This window comes from Primulina tabacum, chromosome 7, assembly GCF_025594145.1.
Source record: "Primulina tabacum isolate GXHZ01 chromosome 7, ASM2559414v2, whole genome shotgun sequence".
Classification (NCBI taxonomy): domain Eukaryota; kingdom Viridiplantae; phylum Streptophyta; class Magnoliopsida; order Lamiales; family Gesneriaceae; genus Primulina; species Primulina tabacum.
Window position 1 is genome coordinate 10,176,850 of NC_134556.1, and position 15,112 is coordinate 10,191,961.

The 15,112-nt window shown below is 36.3% G+C and overlaps 1 protein-coding gene across 2 annotated transcripts; it reads right to left on the bottom strand.

Moving 5' to 3' along the window:
- Positions 1–240: 240 nt before the first annotated feature.
- On the bottom strand, positions 241–9,447 carry LOC142551129 (ubiquitin-like-specific protease ESD4). 2 transcript variants are annotated; one of them, XM_075660189.1, is made up of 9 exons: positions 8,348–9,447; positions 8,144–8,226; positions 7,964–8,057; positions 7,784–7,882; positions 7,515–7,604; positions 7,302–7,421; positions 1,151–1,254; positions 796–868; positions 242–722 (listed from the first exon to the last, which is right to left on the bottom strand). In XM_075660189.1, the coding sequence occupies exons 1-9, from the start codon at positions 9,128–9,130 to the stop codon at positions 660–662; spliced, it is 1,509 nt and encodes a 502-aa protein (XP_075516304.1). In that variant the 5' UTR covers positions 9,131–9,447; the 3' UTR covers positions 242–659. The 2 variants fall into 2 exon arrangements, with proteins under 2 accessions (XP_075516303.1, XP_075516304.1); XM_075660188.1 differs by having other exon boundaries at positions 241–868.
- Between the last annotated feature and the right edge of the window lie 5,665 nt (positions 9,448–15,112).

Here is a 15,112-nt window from a genome sequence, read left to right on the forward strand (position 1 = left end):
TCTGATATGTGAATCTTTTTTAGCCAAGAGCTTGACCGGGTGAACCAATTCCAGTTCAATCGGGACAAGGCAGTTCTATGATCCGAACTGAGGGATTATTTTCAATTTCGGAATGCTCGTTGCATGGAGTTCTCCTTTGTGGTCCGGCCCCCGGGAGGTCTCAGGTGATTACGATGTAATCGGTGGGAGCCTAGCGGCGGGCATCATTATTGGCTTTCCTTTTCTTCTTATAATATATATTATTATATGTTCATTGCTCTTTGAAGATTTTGTCCCACTTTCCCCATGTCATACTCAAACAATAGAACAAAGAGGTACTAATTACAGAACAAGTTCCACTCTGTTGTATTTGATGGATAACTTGCATGGAAAATTAATGAAACCCCCACGCACTACTGCAACACCGTTCGATTATAATGAATCAATGCCTCTAGGTGGAGCATATAGAACACTTTCTAGCATGTTCCAATGCTTTAAACTTGAATACGAGTGCGAAAGCACAGCTGCTGTATGGACATCCCTCAAAAAAATAAAAACTTGGACTTGAATACGAGCACAAAAGCGCAGATGCTGCATGCACATCCCTCGAAAAAATGCACGAGCTAGAAGCTCAATGTTTTTCTTCACATAAATTTTCACAGCTAAAAGCCCAGTCTTTGTCAATCCGCTCTCAACCTCAAAATTTCTTTAGCTGTTCTTAGCCTAAAATATGGCATGTTTTCCTACAGAAGAAAAATACAATATACTACTAGGTTGCATCAAACAGGAAATTGTGATGCATAAGAACTTGCTTACCTGGCTAAAGCACAGTCCTATATCTCTGCTATAGAAGTCGACATATTTGAGCATGAACATGCCACAGTCATACCTGTAGAAACTAACCAAACATAAGAAAATTGAATTCAAAGAAAAATCTATTTTCTTGGAGGGATTGGTTTTTCCCAATGGCAGCCCATCACGTTAGAAAACGATTTTCATTTTCAGGGTGGAAGAGTCTCGTCGTGAATGGGAAGGATCTCTTTGAAAAATATCATGTTCCCAGAAGTAAAATTATTCAAATTATTTCAATGGCATGTTCCCAGGAGAGAGATAATTTAAATTTCTTGCTGTTAAAGGAGAGAAGAGTTTCTGGAAAAGTTCCAGCTCCTACCCATTCTCCTGCTCTGGTAGATCCTCGACAAATTCTTCCTCCCATGAACTAACATCAATGTCTTCGCCACTCTTGTCCTTCACCTCATCAACGTAGTATCTGGCCTGCACTTCAAAATAAATGCGCTCAGATAAACAGGAAAACAAGACGAAATCCAGGTTGCAAAATAAAAATGGCAAGAATTGATAGATCAGATATTGTTCCCCTGCATCGTGCATAAATAAACATAGAACACAATGTACAGCTAGGAGATACACCATACCAATTGTCTAAGAGATGAGCTGAACGGAAACCTACAGCTAGAAACGGTGTTTAGATCCCAATTATTATCTTCAAGGACAATTTTGCGTGTGCGTTTTGAGCTGCCATCATCCTGCATTTATGATGGTTGGTGGTGGCAGCATGATTTGTCAAAAATTACAAGTTGTGCATTCAATTATTTCTGAGAATTTGCATCTATAAATAGATACGTTGTCGTCTCGTCGACCATTCCAGATCATCCCAACAAACTTTTCAGCATTGCAGAATAAAACTCTTGTGTGAGTTAGAGAAAATATATTATCGGTTATAGGAATTATGAGATATTGAGTGTTTTGTTGTAAATATTTGTAATATTTCTTCTTGTTATAAGGATTTAAAGTAGCAATATTGAGTGAACCACGTAACTCTTTGTGCTCTTGTTGATTATTTTATTCCGCAATTTTGGTACACTATATTATCAGTTATCACCATGATCGTCATCGTTTCAATGTATTACCCAACAACTGATATCAGAACCTTGTTGTAAAATTTTTTAGAATTCTGAGTATGCTCCGTGGTTGCAGCTCTATCCTATCTTCCACATCAAAATTTTTTTTTAAATTTTTTTGGTAAGGCTAGAGAAGCGATGGCCAGAGATGGTGGATCGGGAGCGGTTACAGATTAGAGATTATATGTATAGCAAGACCAACCTTCTATCAGGAAAGAAACCAGAAAACATGGAGGATGATGATTGAGCTCCCTGACCGACATGTCTTGGGTGTAAATACAATCGAGCCTGACGAAGAATGTGGCACATGACATGGCGGAAGTACAAACCATAAAAGAGATGAAGTCCATTTTATCGGACATTTACGAGAAACCATCAACAAACAAAAAAGTACATCTCATGAAAAATTATTCAACTTGAAAATGGGAGAAGGTGCTTAGGTGTCTAAACACATCAATGAGTTGAACACGATTGTTTCTCAGTTAACACCGGTTGAAATTAATTTTGATGATGAGATTCGTGCACTTAATCTTTTGGCGTCTTTACCAAATGTTTGGGAACCAAAGCGGGAAGTGGTTAGCAACTTTGTTGGAAAAAGAAAACTACAATTCATTGATATCAAAGATCAAATTCTTGCTGAAGAAGTTCACAGGATGGATTTGGGTGAAAGGAACATCATTGATATCTGCTTTAAATCTCGAGAACAGATGAAGGGGCACAAGTGGCAAAAAGAGTTCTAACCGATACGCGGTAGATCCAAGTCAAAAAATGGAAAAGACAAAAGCAACTTCGAAAAGAATTTTAAGTGCTGGAGCAGTGCTGCAGTGGTGAGACTGATCACTTAAAAAAAAAAAATTGCAAATCAACAAAGAATAATTCAAATGTTGTTACTAATGAGGTACATGATGTTCTATTACTATCAATGGAAAGCCCGATTGATTATTGGGTTATGGACTCAGGAGCTTCGTTTCATACAACTGGTAATCGTGATGTATTAATTATATCACCAGCAATTACGGAAAAGTTTTCCTGGTTGATGGAAAACCTTTGGAAATAGTTGGCATGGGTGATGTCCGGATGAAGATGTCAAATGAATTTGTCTGGAAAATTAACAAAGTTAGGCATATACCGAAATTGACATTGACACACAATTTGATCTCAGTGGGACAAGTTCGATGACGAATGCCATAATGTGACCATTGGCGACGATGCCTATTCCTGGAAAGTGAACAAATTCATGATTGTTGCTCGACGAAAGAAAAATAGAACACTTTATATGACTTTCAGTTGCAGAGATACATTGGCAGTCGTTGATGCTGGAGCTAATTCAAGTCTATGGCATTGTAGGCTTGGGCATGTGAGAGAAGAGAATGAAGATGCTTGTATCAAAAGAGAAGCTACCGGAATTAAAGACCGTTGAACACAAGCTATGTGAAAGTTGTATATTTGAAAAGAAAAAAAAATATGAGCTTCTCAAAAGGCGGTAGAGAACCGAAAGCAGGAAAGTTGGAGCCTGGTTCATCCAGATGTATGACCATCCCATGACATCCATTGGAGGATCAAGATATTATGTCACATTTATCGACGATTTAAGCAGGAAATATTGGGTTTTTTTCCTGAAAAATAAATCCGATGTTTATGAGACCTTTAAAAGATGGAAGCCATGGTTGAGAATGAAACCAACTTGAAGATGAGGTGCTTACGATCTGATGATAATGGTAGTGAATACGAAGATGACGAGTTCAAAAAATATTGTACACAAAACGAGATCAAGATAAAAAAAATCATTCCTGGTACACCTCAACAAAATGGTGTAGCTGAAAAGATGAACATGACCCTGAATGAACGTGATAGGATTATGAGATTGCATTCTGGATTACCAAAATCATTCTGGGTTGATGCTGTTAACATAACATATCTGATCAACAGAGGACTTTCGGTAATGTTTGACAGCAGAATACCCGAAGAGGTATGAAGCGGCAAAGAAGTAAGCCTTTCTTTTTTAAAGTGTTTGGATGTTTATCTTATTTTCATATTGATTCAACTGGCAGAACCAACTTGATCATAAATCAAAGAAGTGTTTCTTGATTGGTTATAGAGATAAAGAGTTTCGTTATCGTTTTTGGGATGACCAAAATCGGAAGATTATTCAGAGCAAAGATTATATCTTCAATGAGCAAGTATTCTACAAGGACAAGTCAAGCATTGGAGCTGGAGATGAATTTCTGAAGTGAAGAAGACTGATGACAAAAAGCAGTAATCAGGAAAACGAAGAAGCAACTGCACAAGGTGATGACCCACAAATTCTGGTGATTGAACTCAGGAGATCTTTGAAAACAATTAAATCATCTGAGATATACTGCACTTTACTATATTTTGCTTACAGACAAAGGTGCACCAGACCTATGAAGAGACAATGAAAAATGACGATCCAACCAAGTAGGAGTTAGCATGGAAGATGAAATGGATTCACTAAAGATGAAATGGATTCACTGTCATCCAATCAAACGTGGTAGTTGACAGAACTTTCGCAAGGCAAAAAAACATTAGATAACAAATGGATGTATTGGTTAAAAGAAGAACATGATGGTACCAAGTGGTACAAGGCAAGACTTGTTTTAAAAGGTTTTCAACAAAGGAAGACATTTATTACAATGAGATTTTCTCTCTACTAGTTAAGTTAACTACTATCAGGACTGTACTTGGATTATTGGCAAAAGAAGATTTACATCTGGAGCTGTTAGATGTAAAGACGGCGTTTTTTCATGGTGACCTGATATGTGTGGCTTTTACATATTTTATTGTGTAATTTTGAGTCACATTCATGCATGTTTCGTTTAGGTTGCATCTATATTTAGTTGTTTTTATTATATGTCACGTATAGTATTTGTTTTTCATGTGTTTGGGTTGAATTGTTGGCAATGTGATAAAAAAAATGTGTATTTCAAAGGCCAAAGTCGATCCAGACGCGCTGGGGTGGCTGAAATTGACTGTCCTAGCGCGCACAAGAAGAAAAACAGAGCTGATCCGCGAGCCAAGAGCGCTGGAGCGAGCAATTCTGGCAGCCCTAACGCACGCGAGAAATATGAAAAAGAAGAATTTGCGGAGAGAGCGCGCTGGGGCGAGCCATCAGAAAAGAAAAAATTCTATTGATTTCTTTCCAACTTTCTTGATGACACCAACTTGGAAAAGTCCTAGTCCACGGTTTTAATGAGATTTTCATAACTTTGGAGAGTTTTATCAGCTAGAGAGCACCGCCGCACACGAGGAAAAGAAACTGGAGTCGAGGAACTTGAAGAATTCGAGATTTTCGCGCAACATGTCTTCTATTCTTCATCTCCTAGAGTATTTTTAGTTTGAAAACTTTATTTTAATTATTGTTTGAATATTTGATTATGTTTAGTAGTTAAATCTTTTATTTATTTGGATTTAAGGAGATCTTATCCCGAAACATTGTTTTATATAATTAAACAGTCGACTTTGCAGTATGCTTGATTGTGTTATTATTTTTCTCTTGATTATAGAAGCCTACCAAACTTTGATAATATATTAAATTGTAAATTAATCGAAAGAATAGTTTGCAATAGGAATGAGTAACACAATCTGTGGATTAACAATTTGCATAGACAAATATATGTTGATAGTTATAGTCCACTAGGTCGAAGGCAAGGGGATTCGATGATTATGGATGCAACTCACCTTTAATAAATTGTTAAAGACATTTAATTATTTCATCGTGTTGAGTTAGTCTAGCATATCTTGAGAGAAAATGTTAATATTTTAGGGGATCCCGTCAAAAGCCGGAACAAAAGTCGAAGTCGATTATATGAATTAGTAAAGGTTAGGTGAATCGAGATTCCTAACAAATTTTGCTTCCAATTGGTTTTAAAAATTCATTTTAAATTGTCTATCTTTATTTACTTATTGCAGTACATCTTGCCTTGAATTTATTAGGTAACTTACAATTCAAATTCTCATCTACGATTTATTAAAGATTAATTTTTGAAAATAACAATGGTGTGATGCAGTCTATGTGAGACGATATCCATACTCCGTACGCTATATTATAACTAGTTTACTCGTGCACTTGCGATTTATTCTAGCATAAAATATTAAATTTTATTTGGATTTTTACAGTGCAAGAAAAGTTCGATCATTACCTAAATGAAGAAATTTATATGAAACAGCGATGGGGATTTGAAGTACGAGGAAAAGAGAAAATAGTGTTCAAACTTCAGAAAGAGCATGTACAGACTCAAACAAACTCCAAGACAGTGGTACAAGAAGTTTGATAAATTCATGAGAAAAAATGGTCTCATGAGGTGTCAGGCTGATCACTGATTTTATGTGAAGCAGCTTGATGACTCTTATATCATTCTACTACTATATGTAGATGATATGTTAATAGCAGGAATTTATCTGGAAGAGATTGATACGTTTTTGGATACGTTTCTGTAAAAAAAATTGGAACTTTTTTTTATTTTTCTAATTAAATTACTACTTTGAAGTTGTACATTATATATATTTACATAAATATGTATATATATTTCTACAATATATTTATATAAATATGTATATCTCTACAATTTTTGATACCAAATATATATATATTTTTTCATAATTATTGTATCCTGACCGTATCGTTTCATATATTTTCAAAATTTTCCTGTATCGCCGTATCGTATTCGACAAGATACCCGTACAAGTATCCATGCAATATAGGTGTTAAGTCATGATTGGAATCAAGTATTCAAGTGGTAGGAGCTGCCATCACCCTGCATTTATAATGGTTGGTGGTGATGGCATGATTTGTCAAAAATGACATGCTGCGCAATCAATTGTTTATGAGAATTTGCATCTATAAATAGATACGTCCTTCAACCATTTCAGATCATCCCAACAAAGCTTCCAGCATTGTAAAATAAAGAGCAAAGATAAAAAAGAGTGTTTTTTCTCGAGTGTAGAGGTACTCTTGTGTAAGTTAGATTAAATATGTTGTCGGTTATGCTCTGGGTTAGGGACTGTGAGATATTGAGTGTTTTGCTGTAAACACTTGTAATATTTCTTCCTGTTGTAAAGATTTGTGGTAGTTCCGTGGACGTAACCTATATAGGATGAACCACGAAAAATCTTTGTATTCTTGTTGATTATTTTATTCTGCAATTCTAATACTATATTATCATCATGATCGATATCGTTTCGGAGTATTACCAACAGTTATGTTCTCGGTTCCCTTAAAACAGGTGATGAACATACCCCAATCAGAAATGAGGAAAGAAAAGTGAAAGAAGAGAAAAAAAGATTAGAACCCAGATAGAAATCCATCTCAGCTATACTCATTTATTCATTTAAGAAAATCAATAAATAAAATTTGGAAGCGTCCTAAACAACAAGGAAACATACCAGCATTTTTATCACTTTATTATCGCCCCCTTTGAGTGAATCAAGATACTGAAACTTTTCATCTTTTTTGTTGATAACTGCTAAACACCAATGGTTTGTTTTGTGGATAGGCACAAAAATCTACAAAATTAAAAAATGAACGAGATTAACTTTGACAAGATTAGCCCAGAATAAGAGTATTATCAACTTAAAAATAGCATCCTTGAACTATACTTTATCGCAGTCTAAGAGGCTATATCCAAGCTTTTTTATCGTAGTCCATCTTCGAACTGATTGAAAATTGTACCCTCCACCAGCAATCAGCTGAGAAAAAACATGGGACAAACCAGATACAGAAATGTAAAATTATACCGATAAGAAATGAACGTGATCACATTAAAAAATAATAACAGGTCGTAGGCATGTGTCCCCACATGATAGAATAATTTGAAAGCACTGGTGTGTTGAAAAATGAAAGAACTTAATGGGGTGGGTGTGCATACCTTTTTATAAAAGAAACTGTTAAAGAAATGGCATTTCAAGAACTTCTGTGTTTCCCTTTTTTCCCGTTCTTTCAGTAATTCTACATACAAATTAATAACCTGCATACCAAAAGATCATATCACGCTTCATAAACCTAATCATAAATCTCGCTACATACACAAATGCTTGCATAAAATTACCTCATCATTAAGCCATCCCCCTGGTCTCAAGCACTGAAATTTTTCCCCTGTAATATCAATGTTTGAAGTCTCATGACTCACCAAAACCTTTCCCCTGTTAAAGTTGGACAAGAATAAAAAGGCGTGACTAGTAAGTAGAACCACACAAAATACACGCAATTGCAGATTTCGAACTAATACCTATTGGATTTCGACGACAATGCACTTTTGACATCAGCCGCTTCCTCTACACGAAGAGGAGCAAAACATTCTTCTGCCACATCCTATTTATCGACGAATAACAAACCCAACATTAGAAACAACAGTGTCTCAATAACAAACATAACAGTAAATCCAAGTGGAAAAAAGGCATTTTCCAAGAAAAAGTAAGACGGAAAACCACACCCTCATTTTTTTCCTCGTATACTTGAGAGGTCTCAATAAAAGTTGTCTTCGAAACTGCATTTCAGTAAGTCCTATTTCAATATATAAGCTATTCAGTTTATCATTTCTCCTGAGTGAAGAATCATACAGAGTTTTATGAGCTGGAACAACATTATCAACAGATTCGTGCTCAAGCTGCATTAAGTTCATCATCTTCTCCACAACATCCACCTTGGCATGCTCATTGCTTAAATCTGTAACCACCGAAGAATTCAAGGACTGCAGTTTTTTCTTCACCATCTCTACTTCCTCAACACTCGAATCATCAGAAACAACAACTTTGTTCTCCTCGTCCCCGTCAATCTCAATCGCCTCTTTTCCATTCCCTAACCGAAGTGACACTGCAGCCTCGTCTTGGGTAATGTACCTCAAACTTTCCATGGCAAGGTTCTTTCTGCTTTCATATATTCCGAGTAGAATTTTCATTTTTTCAGCTGAACTTTCTTTAGAACCAACACTAGTCTCACCTCTTTCTATTCTATGCGAAAACCCAAATCGACTACTCCTTATGGGGGCATGAACTTCTCTGCAGAAACCAATTTTAGAATCTGGATACCGATTAATTCTTGAAACCACATAATTTGAAGCTCCGGACCGGTGAAAATCAGAAGCCCTTTGATCCATGGGACCTGAAAGTCTGTGTTTCTTCGAAATGCGAAAGTGGTCAAAAGGAGATACAACTGAGGCTGGTGAATGTTGACAATAATCACTCCCTCGTTTTCGGAAGCTAGATAAATCTCCCATGGCAAACAAAAAGGAAAAATGGCGAAAACCCTATAGCAGAAAATTCTTGAATCATCAAATTCTTTAAAATTGGCCGAAAAATGACACGGGCTTTCAAACATCAAGGAAAAAGAGATTGCGCAAATTAAAAACCAACGAGGATATTCCGGGAATTCAAGTTCCTAGAGCAGGATAAATAGAATCAGTAGAAGTCCAAATATTCGAGGGAAAATTGGTAATCGTTGAGAAGAATTATAGGCTTCCCGGGTACTGATTCTTCTCAAGAGAATCGAGGGTAACATACGTTCTGAAATTGGGGCACTGACGATTCTTCTTCCATTTCAATGTGCGTTATATTTAAACCATAAATTAATAAGTTGGCAACAAAAACACGAAAATATTATGAATTAAGGTTAGATATTAAAATAACATAATAATAATGTATTTGTTGTGAAAATTAAAAATTTATGGTAAAAAGTAAAAATCTCAAACTCTCAAAATTTACCAAACTACGCACTTTATAATATTGACGTAGGAAGTGACTTTGTGAAGAGATCTGATGAGTTTTCACTTGATTGAATGTGACGAACATCAATATATTTATTCTTCTCTAGCTCCTTGGTGAATGCGAAGAACTTAGGAGGAATATGTTTAGTTCTGTCGCTTTTTATGTATCCCTCTTTCATTTGAGCAACACATGCAACATTATCTTCATATAGTATCACAGGCTTCTCGTCGAATGATAATCCGCATGAGATTTGGATATGTTGGGTCATTGATTTTAACCACACACATTCACGACTTGCTTCATGTAGTGCAATAATCTCGGCATGATTTGATGAAGTTGTTACGAGCGTTTGTTTCTGTGAACGCCAAGAAATTGCAGTGCCTCCACGAGTAAAAACATATCCAGTTTGGGAACGTGCCTTGTGTGGATCAGATAAGTATCCAGCATCGGCATAACCAATTATACTTGGATTAGCATCTTTTGAATACAAAAGTCCCAAGTCTGTCGTTCCTCGTAGATAACGGAATATATGTTTAATTCCGTTCCAGTGTCTCTTTGTTGGATATGTGTTAAATCTTGCCAACAAATTTACGACAAAAGATATATCAGGCCTTGTACAATTTGTAAGATACATAAGGGCACCGATAGCACTTAGATATGGTACTTCTGACCAAGAATATCTTCATCTTCTTCACATGGTCGGAATGGATCCTTTTCTATGTTTAATGATCTAACAACTATTGGAGTACTTAAAGGATTTGATTTATCCATGTTAAAACGTTTAAGGATCTTTTCTGTATAATTTGTCTGGTGAACAAACATTCCACATTCTTTTTGTTCAATTTGTAAACCCAGACAATACTTGGTTTTTCCAAGATCCTTCATTTCAAATTCTTCCTTCAAGTATGACACAACTTCTTGAATTTCCTTATTCGTTCCAATGATGTTTAAATCATCAACATATACAGCAATAATTACGCATCCGGATGTTGTTTTCTTAATGAAAACACAAGGGCGTATTGAATTATTTACATATCCCTTTTTCATCAAGTGATCACTTAGTCGATTATACCACATTCGACCGGATTGTTTTAACCCATATAATGATCTTTGTAATTTCACAGAATAACATTCTCTGGGTTTTGAACTTTGTACTTCAGGCATCTTTAATCCTTCAGGGATTTTCATATATATATTACTATCAAGTGATCCATATAAGTAAGCTGTAACAACATCCATAAGACGTATTTCTAAATTTTCAGATACCGCCAAGCTAATCAAATACCGAAACGTAATTGCATCCATCACGGGAGAATACGTTTCTTCATAATCAATTCCAGGCCTTTGAGAAAAACCTTGTGCAACAAGTCGAGCTTTATATCTTACTATTTCATTTTTCTCATTTCGCTTTCGAATAAAAACTCATTTGTATCCAACAGGTTTTACACCTTCAGGTGTAAGGACTATAGGTCCAAAAACATTACGTTTATTTAACGAATCCAATTCAACCTGGATGGCTTCTTTCCATTTTATCCAATCATGCCGATTTTTGCATTCACCAAAAGATTTTAGTTCATGATCTTCATTATCATTTATGATGTCGATTGCCACATTATAAGAAAATATATCATCAATTTCTTCTATATCTTTTCGGTTCCATATTTTTCCAGTATTAATGTAATGGATAGAGATTTCATGATTCTCGTCAGTTTGTGGTTCTGATAGAATATATTCATCATCATGTGTTTCTTCAGGAACATCATTCTCTATTTTGTGATCATCGTGTGTTTCTTTAGGAACATCATTCTTTATTTTGTGATCATCGTGTTTCTCTATGAATTTTCTTTTTCGAGGATTTTTATCCTTGGAACCTACTGGCCTTCCACGCTTCAGGCGTTTAATGACATCATGAGTATCTTCAATTTGTTTCTTCGAAATTTCAATTCGAGCAGGAGCATTTGCAGCATGTATATATGATTTAGTTACCCCTTTTGTGTCTGCAAATGCATCTGGTATTTGATTTGCTATTCTTTGCAAGTGCACAATTTGCTGTACATCTTTTTCACATTGTTTTGTTCTTGGATCCAGATGTAACAATGATGATACATGCCATGTAATTTGTAGAACCCGTAAATTAGACTACGTATTTAAGCCATGCATAATTCCTAGTATTTAAATTAAAATGATTTTTATTGCATGAGTATTTAAATTTTTTTCTTTAAATTTAATTATTTTATTCTGTAGTTTAATTGTTAGCTTTGCAGTTAATGAAGTGAGGCCGGACCGGAGTTTGAGTAAAGAGATAAAATTTAATATTTAGAAAACATTCCTAAAATTTATTTAAGATTAATAATAAGGTGATTTAGTGTAAAAATAATGTTCAAGGAATTAATTTAAATAAGTTGAGATAAGCAGTAAATAAAATTCAATAATTAAATCTTTAATTCTCTAAAACATTTAATGGGAAGATAAAACACTAAAGATTAAAAATGCAATATTTAAGAGGTAGTTTCCCTCCATTTTATATGAAATTATCGGCCCCTTCTTTTATTTTAAAAAGATTTTATTAGTTGGCAATTCATTTCTTAATTATCCTTCTCTTAAAATTTTCTAGGTAAATATTCTCCTAACTTTTAAATCCCTACCCATTTATTAATTAAGCACTATTTCTCCCTTACACCTAGACACCATGATCGACCCCCAATATCCCCTCAAAATCTTTGATATCATTCTTGTTTCCTATCTAGCAAATAAACTAGGATAAAAAGATTATTCTTCTCCCTTTATCTTGCAATCTTCCCATATATTTTCCCTAGTCTTCCTCCCCATCTCAACCACCGAAAATTGGAGAGAATTCAGAGCATTTCAGAGAGGGAAAAAACCGTGAGAAAAGTAGAGAAAACAAGAGGGAAAAATCGAAGGAAAGCTAGGTAGAAAAGTGCACTCCGTCTCCTCCGCGCCGTATCGTCTATTCTTTTCGTTTTTCTTTCAAACGAAAACCAAGGCATGTCTTTATTTCTTTCAAACCTCAATCAAGCCATAGTAGTATTTTTAATACACATCAAACTCATGAATTTGCTGCATGAAAACCGAAATTTGTTCAACCCATTTTCGAAAATAGTGTGTACAGAATTTTCTGTGTTCCCTTGTGCTTCACGTTTTCTGTGTTGTTGATGATTCAGGTGGCTGGCTCGACTCCAGGGGCTCGAGGCTGCATATAGACACGTACTAGGGTGTGTCAAGACCATGTTGGTCCATTCGTCCAGTCCCATACATGCTGGAAACTCACATGTGACAGCAACACCCCAAGCATGCCCCTTCTCCATTCGATTTTTTTGTTTGCTGTGAAAAAGGGTGACGTTCTGCTTGTGGCTGCCCTAGGGGCTATAGCCATGGTTAGAACATCTCCTTGTTATGTCTAAGACGTGACCAAGTCGTCCTTTCAAGGCTTGGTCCATGGTTGCATCGGTTTTTAAACCCAAAGCAAGAACAGCCCCTTCGCCCCTTTTTAATTCTGCATGTGTCCCTCGGTTTTTTAATGGTGTGGTGTGAATCTTGGTTGGCCTATGGCCCTTAGCCACGGTTCATACCATACCACTGGATGTCTAAATCGTGCCATGGTCAATAAAATGGCCACTGGAACGACAAGAGACAACGAACGAAGCGAAACCCCCCAAGCGCGCAGATTTCATTCTCGGCTAGGAGTGTGGCCGTGTTTCTGGTATGGTTCGGATTGTGGCTGGCCTAGGGCCCTTAGCCATGGTTCATATCATTCCTTGGGATGTTGTTGAGAGGCTATGGTCGGTGGTTCAAGCCCCAATGGCCAAAAGTCTCGCAAACGACGCGATGCAAGCGAAGTTGCTGCTGCTGGAATTTGACAGCAACTTGCTGTGACGGTTCGGAGGCTCGTTTGAGTTCTTGGTTGGCTTTTAGCCTATGGCCTTGGACTGGACAGTGCCTCATCAAGTTAGGAAGGTCGTGTTTTTTACCGTTCGTGATTCGGATCATTTTTGAGGTCGTACGAGAATTTACGGTGCGGTGTGCCAAATTGACTCTCGAAAGAGCGTTTCATGTTTTGGCATCTATTTCACCTAGATTTCGACCCTCATCATTTTAGGAGCATTAGTTTATAATTTTAAGCGTATTTTAATCATGACTATACGTCAGTTCAGTGTTGGTTCGGGTTGGTTCGGAGTCATGATTAAATACGAAGTCGTTAGACGTAATTGTCGCATTTTCAAACTTAATTGCATAGTTTGGTCAAGTAAAAGCTATTGGATATTTTTATTGCATATTTAGGTTGCAGCGAGCCTGAAAGCGATCCAATCCAGTTGGTAAAATATACAGGATATTTTCATTATGTCATTTAATTTTATTACGTGCATAAAAATAGAAAATACTTATTTTTGAGATTTATGCGATATTGCTTGTGGTCAATTCACTATTATGGGAGCATTATTTACCCGGTCGTCAGTGACCGATCAGTTCAGTTTGGTACCACCGGTCGCCAGTGACCGGTCAGTTCAGTTTGATACTCCCCCGGTAGCCAGTTACCGATCAGTTCAGTTCAGTGCAGGGGCCACTTGCGTAGACCATAATCTCACCAGAAAATTATTATACTTTATTTCAGTACAGGGCTCCAAGGAGCAAACATTTTACTATGAGTTTTCAGTTCAGTTATGCACGTATTAAATTGCTCAGTACAAGTTATTCTCAGAATGCCTCATGACATGATATTTTATCCATGCAAATTATATTTTTCTCGTTACCTACGATATATGCATGCTGAGTCTTTAGGCTCACTAGACTTGATTGTTGTAGGTACCGATGAGGTCAGGGCCGAGGGCGGGGACCAGTGAGCCAGCTTAGGTCGGCAGTAGTGGCACCCGAGGACCTCAGTTCAGCATTTATTGTTTTATTCCTCAAACAATTTTATCAGTTGTTGGATGTTCTTAAATTGTTAATTTTGCAAACATTAAATTCTTCCGCTGCTATTTTTAAACATTAAACATTATTTAACAGTTTATTTTATGAATTTGATACTTCATTTAGTTTAAAAGAAAATTTTTAATTTTTCCGCAAATTTTCAAGCACGGATTTCATAGGCCTTCACATAATTTTCTTTTCGGTATGTTTCTGTTCTCCCCCTAATATTGGGAAGATTTCCTCATTAAAATGACAATCAGCAAAACGTGCTGTGAACACGTCGCCTGTCTGAGGTTCAAGATATCGAATGATTGATGGACTATCATAACCGATATAAATTCCAACCTTTCTTTGAGGTCCTATTTTCTTTCGTTGCGGTGGTGCAATAGGCACATACACCATACATCCAAAAATTCTCAGATGAGAAATGTCTGGTTCTTTACCAAATGCAAGCTGCAATGGGGAGTATTTATGATATGCACTTGGTCTGATGCGAATTAATGAAGCTGCATGTAAAATTGCATGTCCCCATATAGAAATAGGGAGCTTTGTTTTCATAATCATTGGTC